Genomic DNA, 16,373 nt, shown 5'->3' with positions numbered 1-16,373 from the left:
GCGTTTGGAGTACAGTAAAAAAAACATATGTGAACAAGGACCGCACTAACTGAAAAATGATACAATGTATTTTGGTGCGCTCCGAGGCCGCTCCACGGTGCGCACCAACATAGGCTATGTGAAAACACCCTTAATCTATTTGTCATCTAGTGTTTTGAGTAATTCGCTGTATGTTGATGATAATGCAGTGGAGAGAGCGAGTTTGGTGTGCACTTCTTGTGCTGTAATGTTTAGCTTTTGTGGTGATTTGTTTGGAGTGAAAATGGATGCAATTACCTTTATAAAACATCAGGTTTGGTCATCATTCAGATGGGTTCCGCTACACTTATGGAAGTTACAAAAGTTATTTAGAATAATGTGTGATGATTTGTTATTTGATTAGCTTCAAAGTACAGAAAGCAGCGTTAGTACTACGCAACAGCCATTATAGCTCAGTGCCTTCATGCAGTTCATTAATAAACCATTGCTTTGTTCTACTAGCCATTTTCCTGCTACAGCCGATATGCAGATGGCTGTAAATTTAGCAAAAAAATGGATGATAAATATTGGCAGCCCTTTACATCGGTGCATCCCTATTTATTATGCAAGCAGGTTTTTCTGCCTTTTGTAAATGTGCATCAGCTTGCAGTCAGGTGTTACAAACATTTACAAATACTTATTATGATCATACAAATGATTTTACCTAAATTTTACCTTTTCTTGTCTTTTTCTTTAGCCTTCTGCGAGCGCGTCGAGCCAAAAATAGGAAAATCGGTAACACTTTACAATAAGGTTCATTAGTTAACATTAGTTAATGTATTAATTAACATGAACAAACATTTGTTACAGTATTTATTAATCTTTGTTAACGTTAGTTAATATAAATAAAGCTTTATTTGCTTGTTCATGTTAGTTAGTGCATTAACTAACATTAACAAAATTTTAATAAAAGTATTAGTAATTGTTGAAATTAACATTAACAAAGATGAATAAATGCTGTATAAGTGCAGCTCATTATTAGTTCATGTTAATTAATGTAGTTAACTAATGTTAACTAATGAACCCCATTGTAAGGTGTTACCGGAAAATCTTTATCAGAAGGTGTGTCTGACATAGTTATAAGTCCGTTCAACGACTTAAAATGAAAAATCGGAGGAGAAAGATGTAAATAGTTGAGAATTTGAGCGGAGCAAAGAACTCAGGCAGCCATCTCACTCCGGGTCACGTGACCCCCCCCCCCACTGTTCACTTTTCTTAATAAAATAAATGAATTTACAAACATAACATAAAAACACAATTTTTTGTTTTCATAAGTAACACAATTGTTACTTTTGTAATGATGTAACTACATTATTATTTGTGAGAAGTAACTATAAATAATTACTTTTTAAAGTAACATGCCCAACACTGTAAATAATAAAATTAAAACATTATTAAAGAAAAGTGAGGTAATAAAATAAGAACAAATATACATGTTACTAGCATAGATAAATACAATAGAATGAAGTTAAATTAGGTCAAACAGTACTATTCAGCTACAAAAAAAATTATAAATGAAAAATAACACCATAGTGTTAACTGTATCATTACAAATATAGATTAATCTTTGTAAAATTATTTTTGTTTGATTAACACCAATGACAGCAGCAGGTTTTTATAGGCTGATGTCCCTTTTAAGACCTAATACATGGATTTCAAATAATGAAACAAATCCTATTTCTTTTATGTTCACTTTAGATATAACCAACTATGTTTATCTGAATCCTTGCTGAGATGAGTATTTTGACATTGTTGACATATTTATGACATTATGTATAAATAATAACACAAATTTCTGTTTCTGTGTTTGTTCAGTTAATAAACATTTGCACTAAAAATGTTGCTCTTGTTGCTTTTGTAAAAATACAGAAAAAACATTTGTGTATGACAGAATATTATATCCGATACCATTATTGTATCTCCTGAAAAATGTGGAGATAACTGCTTCTTTCTTGCAAGAGCTCAGATTAAATTTAATCTCACTTTAATGCTTTTTTATGTATTTTACAGGAAGTTTGAAAAAAAATGCCCTAACGAATACAACAACAAGAAGAGAGGCAGAGAAGGCAGTGTCCAAGTGGCTAATCGGTCCCAGGGACAGGGGAGGTTATCGCACTGCCAGGGCACGAGTTGGACAACAAGATGGGTAAGATTTACATTTTAAATGGAAATGCAAACTTTAAAAAGACGAATAATCAATGCAAATTCAAAAATGTTTTACCATTTGTGTGCTATTACATACAGTGACCAGGAGGGGACATGTTCTGTTAGCTTAGTTTTGTCTTGCAAATTTGTGGGAACATGTGATCCTAATATTATCATAGCCAAAAGACATTGAATCATGGCTTTTCAAACAGTTCCTGGGAACCCACAGAACTGCACACCTACTTCTGGTTAGGGTTGTAACGGTATGAGATTTTCACGGTATGATAATTGTCTCAGAAAATTTCACGGTTTTACGGTTTTCAAGGTATACACTATGAAACAATGAGCTTTAAATAAATGCAAACACATAGGTTTTTTTGTTATACATATGGTTTATTATATCAAACTTTTTACGAAAAAGAAAACTTATGGAAGTATGATTCTACCATTTGAAAAAATAAAGCTAAAATAAAACTGCACATCTAACATTTTAACAAAATACACTGCAAAAAAATGAACGTCTTACTTAGTATTTTTGTCTTGTTTTCTAATATAAATATCTAAAAATTCTTAAATTAAGATGTATTTTCTTGATGAGGAAAATGACCTAGGAAAATAAGTCTAGTTTTAGACAAAAAATAAAACGTTAAGTAAATTAGTGCTCAAAACAAGCAAAAAATGTTCTTGAAATAAGTTTTACTTTTGTCATAAACACTAAATATCAAATTTAAATCAATTTGTGCATTAAACAAGCAAAAAAAATCTGCCAATGGGGTAAGCACATTTTTCTTGAATTTGTCTTGAATTTAGTGTTTAAAGAAAAATGTTCAAGACTACCCCATTGGCAGATTGTTTTTGCTTGTTTTATGCACAAAATCACTTAAATTTGATATTTTTGGTCTAAAACTAGACTAATTTTCTTAGGTCATTTTGCTCATCAAGAGAAAGCATCTTCTTTTAAGAATTTTTTAATATTTTTACTGAAAACAAGACAAAAATATTAAGTCAATTTTTTATTGAAAGTCATTTTTTGCAGTGTATGTGCAGCAGTGCATGTAAGATCTGTTTTCATTTTTTCCCTAAACTTTGGATAAGAAAATGTTGACGGTATGATAACCGTACATGGCAATATCATGGTATACCGCCATACCGGTATACCGTTACAACCCTACTTCTGGTCTTGCAATTTGTACTCAGGCACAAACATATCAGGCAGTGTTTACACACTAATGGCGAGTTCTTACTGGACAATTTTAGGCCTTATTGTCACCCACCGACAGGTTTTGCAAAGTCGCAAATGCCCGAAATCATAGGTAAATTGCTGCTCATTGCGAGTGACAATCACTGTGTGAATTATCAAAGATTGTCAAGAAAATGGTGTAATATTTGGCATGCTAAATATTTTGACCTGTCTGTGAATTAAAAGGGTTAGTTCACCCTAAAATGTAAATAATGTCATTAATTACTCACCCTCGTGTCATTCTACACCCAACCTTCATTCATCATCAGAACACAAATTAAGATATTTTTGATTAAATACAGTGGCTCACTGAGGCCTGCATTGACTAGTCCTTCCAGAAAAATTCAGTTTTTTTGAGATTGTTGCGGGCAAAAATCCTTGATCTTGCGGCACGTTTTCTTAAAAAATGCGATGGAATATGCGGGATATTTATGTAATTTTATGCGATGAAATTCCGGGAACTTGCAAAAATTGCGGGAACTTGCAAAAACTGCAGCTTTTGCAGCTTTTCAATGATGTTCACATCACATAATCACGTCACTTCATAATGTTCCCATATCAACAGGGGACATGGCTGCGCTTGTGTGAAGTAAGTGCAACATTTTTCAATTTTCTGCTAAGACTTTTTGCTATGAGAATGCGGGGATTATGAAATCATGCAAGCCCCGCATATTTTGCGTGCGAAAATCTGCAGTTTATGCTGCAAAAGTGCCGCGTATTTGAAAAAAATTTATATGCAGACTTTGGCTGATTAGGCATTGAATCATGCAATCGCATAATCACGTTTTTCTGGAGGGACATCAATGACATGTCCTTTGTCAAGTTCAATTATTGTAGTAAAAACTTTTAAACCAGTTTATGCGAGTACAGTGGTTCAATATTAATAATTACATTTTTGATGCACCTACAACACAAAATAACTGTCAGGATCCTGTCAGAATCTTGTCTTGTTTTAATGTCTAGTGCAATTTGACAGGGTTCTGACAGTACCATGTTTTGTGTGGGAACACCTGGCCATAGTGTGTTGATATCAGGCCACGTGTTTTCCTTGTCTCGTCTCTTTTACCCCGCTCCCTTGTCATCCTCATTGCTTTAGTCGGCAAAATGTCCAAGAAATCTAAATCTTTTGTCTGGCTGCATTTTACAAACCTTAACGGGTGAAAGCTGTCGGTTGTAGGTTAAAAAAAGTGATCTCTAAATTAGGCTATTATAGACAGTGGACTAAATGCTACTACAGTTATAATAATAATTATTATAATAATTCGTTACATATATATAGCGCTCAAAGCGCTTTACATATGAAAGGGGGATTTTCCTCAACCACCAGTTAGGCATCTCATTCCAAGATCTTTTTGTGTGAAGTGAACAGATCCCTCACACTCAATTTTTCATAACTTACCTGTTTGTACTTAATAAACAAATAAAAACATTTGGCGCGAGGTCACGGCGTTTCGGTTTGCACGGTTTTCAAAAAGTAACACACCTCATCATAAATGATTAAAACTCTGCGTAGGCATATATGCCTCATACATCATTACAGCATTAAATATCTTTGCTGCATTCGTTCACAGTGAGTTAGATTTGCCATGGCCGGTGCGTCTTTTATGCATTCTGAAGGTGCCTGTTTTATCCATTAGTTTTATCGTGTTGCAATCTATTAGGCAACATTCCGCATAAGATGGGCTTAGATTTGGAAATACATTACATCTATATTTCAGTGGTAACAGATAAGGTGATGATGATCATCCTCTGTCTTTATTATTGCTAGCATAAACTAAAGCGAAACTAAATCAAACTAAAGCGGCGTCTCTTCGGAGCTGTCATTTTCTTAAATGAGCCGCGGCAATGTTTCAAATGAGCTTCTTACGCTAGACAAACGCCTTTATTTTCAACGCGATCACCTTTTACCCAAACCATTTCAAAACTAAGGAGCCATTTGTCATCCGATTCGGTGCTGCGTTTGCGTTATATGTTTGCGCTGTAAGGGTTTAAAAAAAAGTGTGTGTTATCTTATGTTTTTGTTTTTAATTTGTACACTTGACACGTTTGAAAATAGCCTAAATAATGTAACAAAAAACGAAAATAAACCTATAGGCCTTCCTACTATACAGCCTATTATTAATAGGATTGTTTTTAGGCTATTTGGGATTTTTTTGTGTGTGTGTTTTAAAACGTCCAGATCGGCTGGACAAAAGTTAACACATAGCTTCGAAAGTAAAGAAGAATATACAGCCTGTATAAAGGAGAGCTTTTGTTAGGATTATTGGGGTAGCACTTTATTTTACAGTACGTGTACTTACAGTGTACATATATGGTAAATAAGTTGTACTTACCGACAAATGTGTGGTACTTACTTTTAGGTATCTACATGGTAATTAATTGGTATCATTACTGTACTTACCAGTAGTACATTCTTGGTAGTAATTATGTAACTCTAGATAAGTACTGGGTAATAACAGATACATACTTATAGTGTAGGTATACTGTAACTAACGAGAAACACTACTGTACTTACAAATGAATGTACAATATAAGTATTTACTATTTACATGCAAGTTAGGGTAAATGACAGGTATTTATAGTGTACATATATGATAACTAATATCAAACACTACTGTACTTACAAATTGTATATACATGATAAGTGTGTGGTACCTGTATAGGTCATAAATTAATGACCGGCACATATGGTGTATGTATACTGTAACTAACAAGAAACAATACTGTACTTACAAATTGTATATACATGATAAGTGTGTGGTACCTGCAGGTAAGTGTAAGTTAATGAAAGGCACATACGGTGTATGTATACTGTAACTAACTAGAAACACTACAGTACTTACAAATTGTATATACACGATAAGTGTGTGGTACCTGCAGGTAAGTGTAAGTTATACTTATACCATACATATATGATAACTAAGAACAAACATTACTGATGTGCCATTTTGGTACTCAGTATATTTGTCCTTTAAACCAAGCATTAAATAACCGTACTACCGGGTACATTCACTAGTACACCCATGGTAACTACATGGAAACAGGACTGTAAAATAAAGTGTTGCTTTTTCCACAGTTATTATATAGGACCTACCACCTAAGATATAGCATCATATACATGACACTGTTAGGCAAACCCAACCATTGACTATCCTACGCATTAACTACTGGGTACATTCACTAGTATGTCCATGGTATCTACATGGAAACAGGACTGTAAAATAAAGTGTTGCTTTTTACACAGTTATTATATAGGACCTACCACCTAAGATATAGCATCATATACATGACACTGTTAGGCAAACCCAACCATTGACTATCATACGCATTAACTACTGGGTACATTCACTAGTACGTCCATGGTAACTACAGGGAAACAGGACTGTAAAATAAAGTGTTGCTTTTTACACAGTTATTATATAGGACCTACCACCTAAGATATAGCATCATATACATGACACTGTTAGGCAAACCCAACCATTGACTATCATACGCATTAACTACTGGGTACATTCACTAGTATGTCCATGGTATCTACATGGAAACAGGACTGTAAAATAAAGTGTTGCTTTTTACACAGTTATTATATAGGACCTACCACCTAAGATATAGCATCATATAGGCTACATGACACTGTTAGGCAAACCCAACCATTGACTATCATACGCATTAACTACTGGGTACATTCACTAGTACGTCTATGGTAACGGCATGGAAACAGGACTGTAAAATAAAGTGTTGCTTTTTACTTTAGTTATTACACAATAGCATAGTATACATATACATATGCAACTGTTAGTTATATTAACTAGTAAGACCATAAAATAAGAGTCATTGTACAATACTTTTGAAGTGCAGCAAAACATTTACTTATTTAGTTCTTAAAGATTTTGTCTTTTTTTGTTGAATTTTGTTGAACAATGCATTTAGAAACAGCAATGACATACTGTTATTTTTTAAACATGTTGAACATTCCCATTTTTTAACAGTCTTAACCTGAGAACAAAGATTTTGCAAAAATACTATTTTACCATCTTGAAAACTGCAGAAATGTTATTTTGGCAACAGCTTATACTACTGGGTCAAATAATTGTCTTACGTTTTAGTTCAGTGACTTTATTTATGACTTCTGGGTTTGTATCCACATATTCCTGTAGAGTTAGTAAAGTCATTGTGCTACACCCTGTATATAGCAGCAATGTCCTCAAGCAAACATCCAAGAATACCTCTGGGATGTAGTTTTCCCCTCCAATATTGCCATTCAATGAAGGCTAGTTGATCTTTCAGTGTTTGTAGAGTCATGTTCCCCCTGTAGCGGAATACCTCATTTTTGTAGGTTCTCCATGCACGTTCTATATGTTGCGTATGAGCTCCTGTTTGTGGATGTACAAAAAAACGACTGTGATTGACCTGATAATGAATAAAGCCATGATGAGCAAGTTTTCTATAAGCTGGCCAGTCATCACTGATCAGAGTGCTACCTTGACGCACGTGCTTCCTAATAATGGGAATTAATTTTCTTGCTGTTCTTCGTTTTACCACTTTCAGCACAGGTCTCCTTTGGTTTCTTTTGACTTCAATCATACCGAAAACCCATGCTTTTCTTCGCCACGTGTTGCCAAAACGCCCACGTGCATACTAAATATAAGAGAAAGATAAAACTAGTCATTATGTATCTTACTGTTACCAATTGCATTCATTTTTTAAAAGTATTCAAACTTTTTTACAATACACACAAATACCTTCCGTTTGTGGCAAAACTTGCTTTCATCCAGGACCACAAATGCTCTTGCTCCACCTATTCTGATCCTCCGCTCTCTTTCCATTTTTTTGATTGATTTAACACATACTGCCTTGAGTTTTTTGGTCATTTTTGTAAATGTTGCACTACTGCCACACAGACCCTCCTCAAGCATATCCACCTGATGGAGACGTAATCCTTGAGCAAATCTGAAGCAGAGTGTTAACAATTAGATTACATGCATGCAGTATACACAACAAGAAGAATATTTGTCATACTTTAAACTAGCAAACTAGTTAATAAAAAAAAAACAAGATTAATGCATATACACAAACAGCACACAATACCTAGAATGTATTTTATTGATACACATTAACTATTGTTAACAAATGGTTAACAATATACATAACACATTAACACATGTGACAGATTTTAAAATGGCACAGTCTCAGGGCTTTTACTAATATACAGTGGATATAAAAAGTCTACACACCCCTGTTCAAACTGCACGTTTCCGTGATTCACAAAATGAAAGCAAGATGAATCACCCTGGAACCCGCTCCAACCCAACTCCCCACCTCAAACCCATACATCAAAGCAATCAACACTAAGAATAATTCTGTGGTGAAAAAATGGCAAGCAAAGTTGTACAATAACCAGGTTGCATAAGTGTGCACACCCTTTTACAATAGTGATTGTGGCAGTGTTCAAAAGCAACCAATCACATTTAGACTTAAGTTAAATATGAAGTAGTACATACCTCTCATCAATTAATATTACTTTTTAACTATTAATGAAGTGTGCCTGGTCCTGAAGGATTTTTTTTATGTATCATCCCACTGAAAAAGCCATTGTCTGTGTAGAGCTTACTCAGCAGGTACATGATCCTATTGCTGAAAAATATCAATCAACAGAGGGTTAAAAACATTTCCAAGACATTGAATATACCATGGAATACTGTAAAAACAATAATCCACAAGTGGAGAAAATATGGTACAACATTGACATTACTAAGACCAGGCATCCACCTAAAATTTATGAGAAAACCAGGAAAAAAAAGGGTAAGGAAGGCTGCCGAGAGGCCTACAGCAACATTTAAAGAATTGTAACAATATCTGGCAAGTACTTTTTGCTCCCTACATGTGACAAAAATCTCCTGAATTCTTCATGTTTGGGCTATTAGCATTTTTAATCAAAAATATCATTAAGTCCATCTAAAGTTTGTAAAAACAAATATTTCTATATCCCAAATCCATGTGGAATAATGTACTATAGTCAATTGAGACCAAAGTTGAACTTGGGCCGTTATACCAAAATATATATTTGGTGCAATAAAACCCACATCACATCACCAAATGAACACCATGCCCAGAGTAAAGCATGAAGGTGACAGCATCATACTTTGTGGCTGCTTTTCTTCAGCTGGAACTGGGGTTTTAATCAGGGTGTATGGAATAATGAATAGCTCCAAATACCCGTCAATTTTGGCCCAAACCTAAAGGTTTCTGCCAAAACACTTAAAATGAAGAGAAATTTCACCTCACAGCATGACAATGACAGAAAGCACACATCTAATCAACAAAGGAATTACTTCACCAAATCAATATCAAGGTTTTGGAATGGCCCAGCAAGAGTCCGGATCTAAATCCCATCCAAAATCTATGGGGTGATCTGAAGAGGGCTGTGCACAGGACACACCCAACCAATTTGACAGATTTAAAATGCTTTTGAAAGGAGAAATGGCAAAATATTGCAAATTAAAAAGTGTGAAATTGATTGACACATTCCCATTAAGATTGAATGCTGTGATAAAATCTAAAGGTGCTTAAACTAAGTTTTAGTTTAAGGGTGTGCATGCTTATGCAACCTGGTTATTGTACAACTTTACTTGCCATTTTTTCACCACCAAAGTTTTCTTATTGTTATTAGCTTTAATATATAGGTTGGAAGTACGGAATTAAGTTGGAACAGGTTTGAAAATGATTCATCTTGTTTTCATTTTTTAAATCACAAAAACCTGCAATTTTAACAGGGGTGTGTAGACTTTTTATATCCACTGTATTTTACATTTCGACTACAAATATAACACTTTCAATAAAGATTAATGTTTCTACGGGTGAAATGCTCTTTTAAAGCTGAAACTTATCATATCCTATCAGAGGTCCAGAATGTCATTAAAACACACCAGTGGCTTTGCTGTCATCAGTATTAAACATGTTACCCCTCGAAGTACCCCTCCCCACAGAGCCCCCCCCCCACATAACAAATCCCAATTTAACCCCTGTGTATTAACAGTATGTATTTATATTCAATTTAATTTGATTCATTACATTCATTTAGATCAGGTTAATTTTTTAGTGCTTCTCACAACACATTTTAAATCAAAACAACTTATCAGCAAATACATGTTTCATGTTATAATCAGCAAGTTTATCAGTCAGGGTTTCAAAGTAATGTGCATATGGGAATAATATACAGCTATAAGATAATCCCCTATGTGGTTAGTTAACAACTAACTAACAGCAACATTGACTGGGTTTTACCCAGATAGCACAGGTACGTCTGTAAGATGTCTGGTAAAGATCTGGAGATCTGGAATACATCTGGTGTGTAAAAACATCTTATAAAGGAAAAGAGCTGCTTTACATACATTCTAAATCAAAAACGTCTTGCTTTTCTTCAGCTGGAACTGGGGTTTTAATCAGGGTGTATAGAATAATGAATAGCTCCAAATACCCGTCAATTTTGGCCCAAAACCTAAAGGCTTCTGCCAAAACACTTAAAATGAAGAGAAATTTCACCTCACAGCATGACAATGACAAAAAGCACACATCTAATCAACAAAGGAATTACTTCACCAAATCAATATCAAGGTTTTGGAATGGCCCAGCAAGAGTCCGGATCTAAATCCCATCCAAAATCTATGGGGTGATCTGAAGAGGGCTGTGCACAGGAGACACCCAACCAATTTGACAGATTTAAAATGCTTTTGAAAGGAGAAATGGCAAAATATTGCAAATTCAAAAGTGTGAAATTGATTGACACATTCCCATTAAGATTGAATGCTGTGATAAAATCTAAAGGTGCTTAAACTAAGTTTTAGTTTAAGGGTGTGCATGCTTATGCAACCTGGTTATTGTACAACTTTACTTGCCATTTTTTCACCACCAAAGTTTTCTTATTGTTATTAGCTTTAATATATAGGTTGGAAGTACGGAATTAAGTTGGAACAGGTTTGAAAATGATTCATCTTGTTTTCATTTTTTAAATCACAAAAACCTGCAATTTTAACAGGGGTGTGTAGACTTTTTATATCCACTGTATTTTACATTTCGACTACAAATATAACACTTTCAATAAAGATTAATGTTTCTACGGGTGAAATGCTCTTTTAAAGCTGAAACTTATCATATCCTATCAGAGGTCCAGAATGTCATTAAAACACACCAGTGGCTTTGCTGTCATCAGTATTAAACATGTTACCCCTCGAAGTACCCCTCCCCACAGAGCCCCCCCCCCACATAACAAATCCCAATTTAACCCCTGTGTATTAACAGTATGTATTTATATTCAATTTAATTTGATTCATTACATTCATTTAGATCAGGTTAATTTTTTAGTACTTCTCACAAAACATTTTAAATCAAAAAAACTTATAAGCAAATACATGTTTCATTTTATAATCAGCAAGTTTATCAGTCAGGGTTTCAAAGTAATGTGCATATGGGAATAATATACAGCTATAAGATAATCCCCTATGTGGTTAGTTAACAACTAACTAACAGCAACATTGACTGGGTTTTACCCAGATAGCACAGGTACGTCTGTAAGATGTCTGGTAAAGATCTGGAGATCTGGAATACATCTGGTGTGTAAAAACATCTTATAAAGGAAAAGAGCTGCTTTACATACATTCTAAATCAAAAACGTCTTGCAGACATCTTCAATATGTCTGTCTATATGACATCTTTAAGGAGACGTCTCACAGACGTATTGCAGATGAGAAAACAATCTAAATAAGACATCTTGCAGATGTAAACGCAGACATCAAATAGACCTCTTCAAGATGCATGTGTGCTATCAGGGTCTGAATGCACTGACAGAGGGCCCCTCACAAAGCTTTGCTTAGGGCCCCCCAGCATCTAGGACCGGCACTGGCCCTGGTCTTCATCCGTGTTAAGGTAAGTTATATATGAACACAACAACAATTTTTAATTTAAATTGTTAAGCCTTTAACTAACAAGTAACTTTACAGATCTCGCGAAATAGTGGCTCCCTCAACCCGCAAATGATATACAATATCATATCAGTCCATCGATTTATTTTTTTAGAGAGACCTAAAGGGATGCATATCTCGGCATCTAACTTTAGTTTACACAAACGAATGAATGCACTGGCTGAATAGCTTGATGCACTTTGCATAAGACGTTATGTTTAATGAGACACCTTATTATCAGTTAATGAGCTACCATAAACATACAACAAATTAATACATTTAATGATGCTCAAAGTATAATTTAATATAAAGATGCCCTTATATTACCATCCATGTGGAAACTGTTTTGACCTGATGTTATTATATGTTACGTGCAATGGTTACAGTTGCGAATTGATACTTAAAATGTTAATGTTTTTAATATGCAGAATATGCAGAACACAAAGCGCACAAAGCGAGGGAGAAAGCAAGTTGTTGATGAAGGTGAGGAAGGTTTTATCCAGACCATTTAAATATATAAAAACAAGCCTCTTTTTATAATTTGCTATAGCCCAAACTAAAATTATGGGTATATATTAATATAAACTCAAAGCTAAAAGCACTAATGCAGATTATATGCAGATATATAATAGAAATACACATCTTTTAAACTTAATTGAAATCTCCAGAATTAACTGATAAATGTTTTTTATTACTGTAAATTTACAGCAGGTACATCTCTCTCTGTGCCTCCCCCTGTCTCTGTGCCCCCACAAGTTGCGCCAACTGCAGTTTCAACAATTGAAAACCTAAAAGAGGAAAATAAACTTTTGAAAGAGGAGCGAGACTTCCTTCGGGAGCAATTAAAATGTGCTCTTAAAAACAGACAACCAAGTAAGTGTTTATTCACGGAAATCTGATTTCCTTGACATATCTGACTATTTTTTTTTTTATCTGATAAGAAGCACATGGAATCTAGTTGTTAGTTATACGAACTCAATAAAAACAAAAATGGAGATTTGATGTAATAAAAGTAAAACAATAAAGCATATCATTCATAACATCTACAATTTTAGGAAACTCAAGAAAATGATATTTTACTGTAGCAAATGTTAGATGTCTTTTTGTACAAATGTTCTTAGGACAGAAAGAGAAGATGCACAATGATGCTTCTTCTGAGTCAGAATCTGGAGAGAGTTCAACATTCTCAGACACATCGGATTCATCTGACAAGCCTCCAAAAAGAAAACAAAAGAGAAAGCACAAAGTCAGGGAGGAAAAACATGCCGCCATTCGAAGAGGTAAGTGCAAAGACCAAACCTATCGTACAGTTTAAATACTTTCTTATTTCCCAGTTTATTGTACTGAGCTAGTCACAAAAAATAAAAATATAAAAAGTAAAGAAATTGAAATAAAATATTAAAAGGGGTTATATAAAAGATGTGAAATTGAAATTACACATCTTGAAGGGTTAGTTCAACCAAAAATTAAAATTATGTCATTAATGACTCACCCTCATGTTGTTTCAAACCCGTAAGACCATTGTATTCTCTTCCGGTCTGTTTTGAATCCGCATGCATGACACAGCAGTGACGCTGCTGATGTATGACGCTGCTGATGTGTTATCTGGTGCACCCGAGCTTCGTTTAGAGTTTGATGGAGACGCACGCTGTATTTAAGCTGTTCAAAATTGTTTGTGTTTTGGTATTGCTATATTTTTTAAATGGTGCGTAAATGTGCATGTCACGGATGTCCTAATCCCTCAGACTGTAAACGAAGCTTGGGTGCACCAGATAACACGTCAGCAGCGTCGTACGTCAACAGCATCACTGCAGTGTGGTGAACGCGTATTAACAACAGACCCGAAAGAGAAGACAATGCTGAATAAAGTCGTAATTTTTGTATCAATTTTTGGATCAAAATGTATTTTCGATGCTTCAACACATTCTAACTGACCCACTGATGTCACATGGACTACTTTGATGATGTTTTTATTACCTTTCTGGACATGTACAGTATAATGTACATACATATTCAATGGACGGTCAGAAAGCTCTTGATCTTAAACTGTGTTTCCAAAGGCATTAATGACATAATTTTAATTTTTGGGTGAACTATCGCTTTAAGTCTTTCACACATGCATTAATGTTTATAAAACAGTTAGTTCCAATCCTTTATTCTGATATTCACAATAAAACAGGGCTAGGACCACTTCGCCCAACAGTTCTATTTATCACTGCACCCTTAGCAACACCCTTAGCAACCACACGTATCAGTTTCAGAACGGTTTGTTTGATTGTATTGGTCTAACTTCATGAAAGTTGCACTAATACATTTTTTTGTTACTTTTATATAGTGTGGTAACCGTTTTATAAAAGCAATAAGGTACTCAAGGCAAGTGTTGTATCCTGAATAAGTAACACCTCCTCCGCTTCGCTTCGTGCCTAATACACCCTTCAGCCGTTACTTATTGCTTACATAAATTAATTATACCTTTTCACCCCTTAGTGGTCAAAGGTGGAACTACATCTTAATGCATTAGATAAGTATTAGTCCTACAATGACATAATGTTACATACTTTTTTCAGTTCAAACACCTGATGATGTTTTGCAACGTTACAAGGCCATTCTGAAAAGCTTCATGAAGACCAGAAGTGTCTCCCACAGCTGCAAGCAACACAATGTTGATCGCAATACCATCGCACTTACAGCCATTATTGCAGAGTTGCAGATTATTGCTACTCCTGAACTCCACATTCCTGAATTTCAGGGTGGACCTCTACAGAAATATGCGAAGGAGTGCAAGGAATACATGGATACAAACCCAGAAGTCATTAATAAAATCAATGAAATGAAACGTAAACGTGAACTCCTGCCAATTAGGTACAAATTTAGAAAGGAAGACAATTAATTTACCCAGTAGTATAATAAGCTGTTCTCAAAATAACATTTCTGCATTTTTTATGATGGTTAAATAGTATTTTTGTTAATATCGTTGTTCTCAGGTTAAGGCTGTTAATTGTTAAAAAAATCTGAATGTTCAATATGTTGGAAAAAAAAAACAGTATGTCATTGCTGTTTCAAAATTCAGTGTTCAACAAAGAAGACAAGATCGTTAAGAAATAAATAAGTAAATGTTTTGCTGCACTTCAAAAGTAGTGTATTATGACTCTTATTTTATGGTCTTACTGTGTAATGACCGAGTAAAAAGCAACACTTTATTTTATAGTCCTGTTTCCATGTAGTTACCATGGACATACTAGTGAATGTACCCAGTAGTTAATGCGTAGGATAGTCAATGGTTGGGTTTGCCTAACAGTGTCATGTATATGATGCTATATCTTAGGTGGTAGGTCCTATATAATAACTGTGTAAAAAGCAACACTTTATTTTACAGTCCTGTTTCCATGTAGTTACCATGGACGTACTAGTGAATGTACCCAGTAGTTAATGCGTATGATAGTCAATGGTTGGGTTTGCCTAACAGTGTCATGTATATGATGCTATATCTTAGGTGGTAGGTCCTATATAATAACTGTGTAAAAAGCAACACTTTATTTTACAGTCCTGTTTCCATGTAGTTACCATGGACGTACTAGTGAATGTACCCAGTAGTTAATGCGTATGATAGTCAATGGTTGGGTTTGCCTAACAGTGTCATGTATACGATGCTATATCTTAGGTGGTAGGTCCTATATAATAACTGTGTAAAAAGCAACACTTTATTTTACAGTCCTGTTTCCCTGTAGTTACCATGGACGTACTAGTGAATGTACCCAGTAGTTAATGCGTATGACAGTCAATGGTTGGGTTTGCCTAACAGTGTCATGTATATGATGCTATATCTTAGGTGGTAGGTCCTATATAATAACTGTGTAAAAAGCAACACTTTATTTTACAGTCCTGTTTCCATGTAGATACCATGGACATACTAGTGAATGTACCCAGTAGTTAATGCGTAGGATAGTCAATGGTTGGGTTTGCCTAACAGTGTCATGTATATGATGCTATATCTTAGGTGGTAGGTCCTATAT

General features: G+C 34.7%; 1 protein-coding gene and 1 long non-coding RNA gene across 2 annotated transcripts; one reads left to right on the top strand and one right to left on the bottom strand.

Moving 5' to 3' along the window:
- Positions 1-7,058: 7,058 nt before the first annotated feature.
- On the bottom strand, positions 7,059-8,537 carry LOC141365177 (uncharacterized). The gene is made up of 3 exons (XR_012370351.1): positions 8,146-8,537; positions 7,885-8,041; positions 7,059-7,776 (listed from the first exon to the last, which is right to left on the bottom strand). It is a non-coding gene; the product is annotated as an uncharacterized lncRNA (long non-coding RNA).
- A 3,770-nt stretch (positions 8,538-12,307) lies between these two features.
- On the top strand, positions 12,308-15,987 carry LOC129416997 (uncharacterized). The gene is made up of 5 exons (XM_073869146.1): positions 12,308-12,325; positions 12,789-12,843; positions 13,069-13,233; positions 13,482-13,640; positions 14,928-15,987. Exons 2-5 carry the CDS (start codon positions 12,792-12,794, stop codon positions 15,248-15,250), a joined length of 699 nt encoding a protein of 232 aa, XP_073725247.1. The 5' UTR covers positions 12,308-12,325; positions 12,789-12,791; the 3' UTR covers positions 15,251-15,987.
- The last annotated feature ends 386 nt before the right edge of the window (positions 15,988-16,373 follow it).

The sequence above is a fragment of the Misgurnus anguillicaudatus genome, chromosome 7, assembly GCF_027580225.2.
Source record: "Misgurnus anguillicaudatus chromosome 7, ASM2758022v2, whole genome shotgun sequence".
Taxonomy (NCBI): Eukaryota; Metazoa; Chordata; class Actinopteri; order Cypriniformes; family Cobitidae; genus Misgurnus; species Misgurnus anguillicaudatus.
The sequence above is the reverse complement of the archived record's forward strand: the minus strand, read 5'-3'. Positions and strand labels throughout refer to the sequence as shown.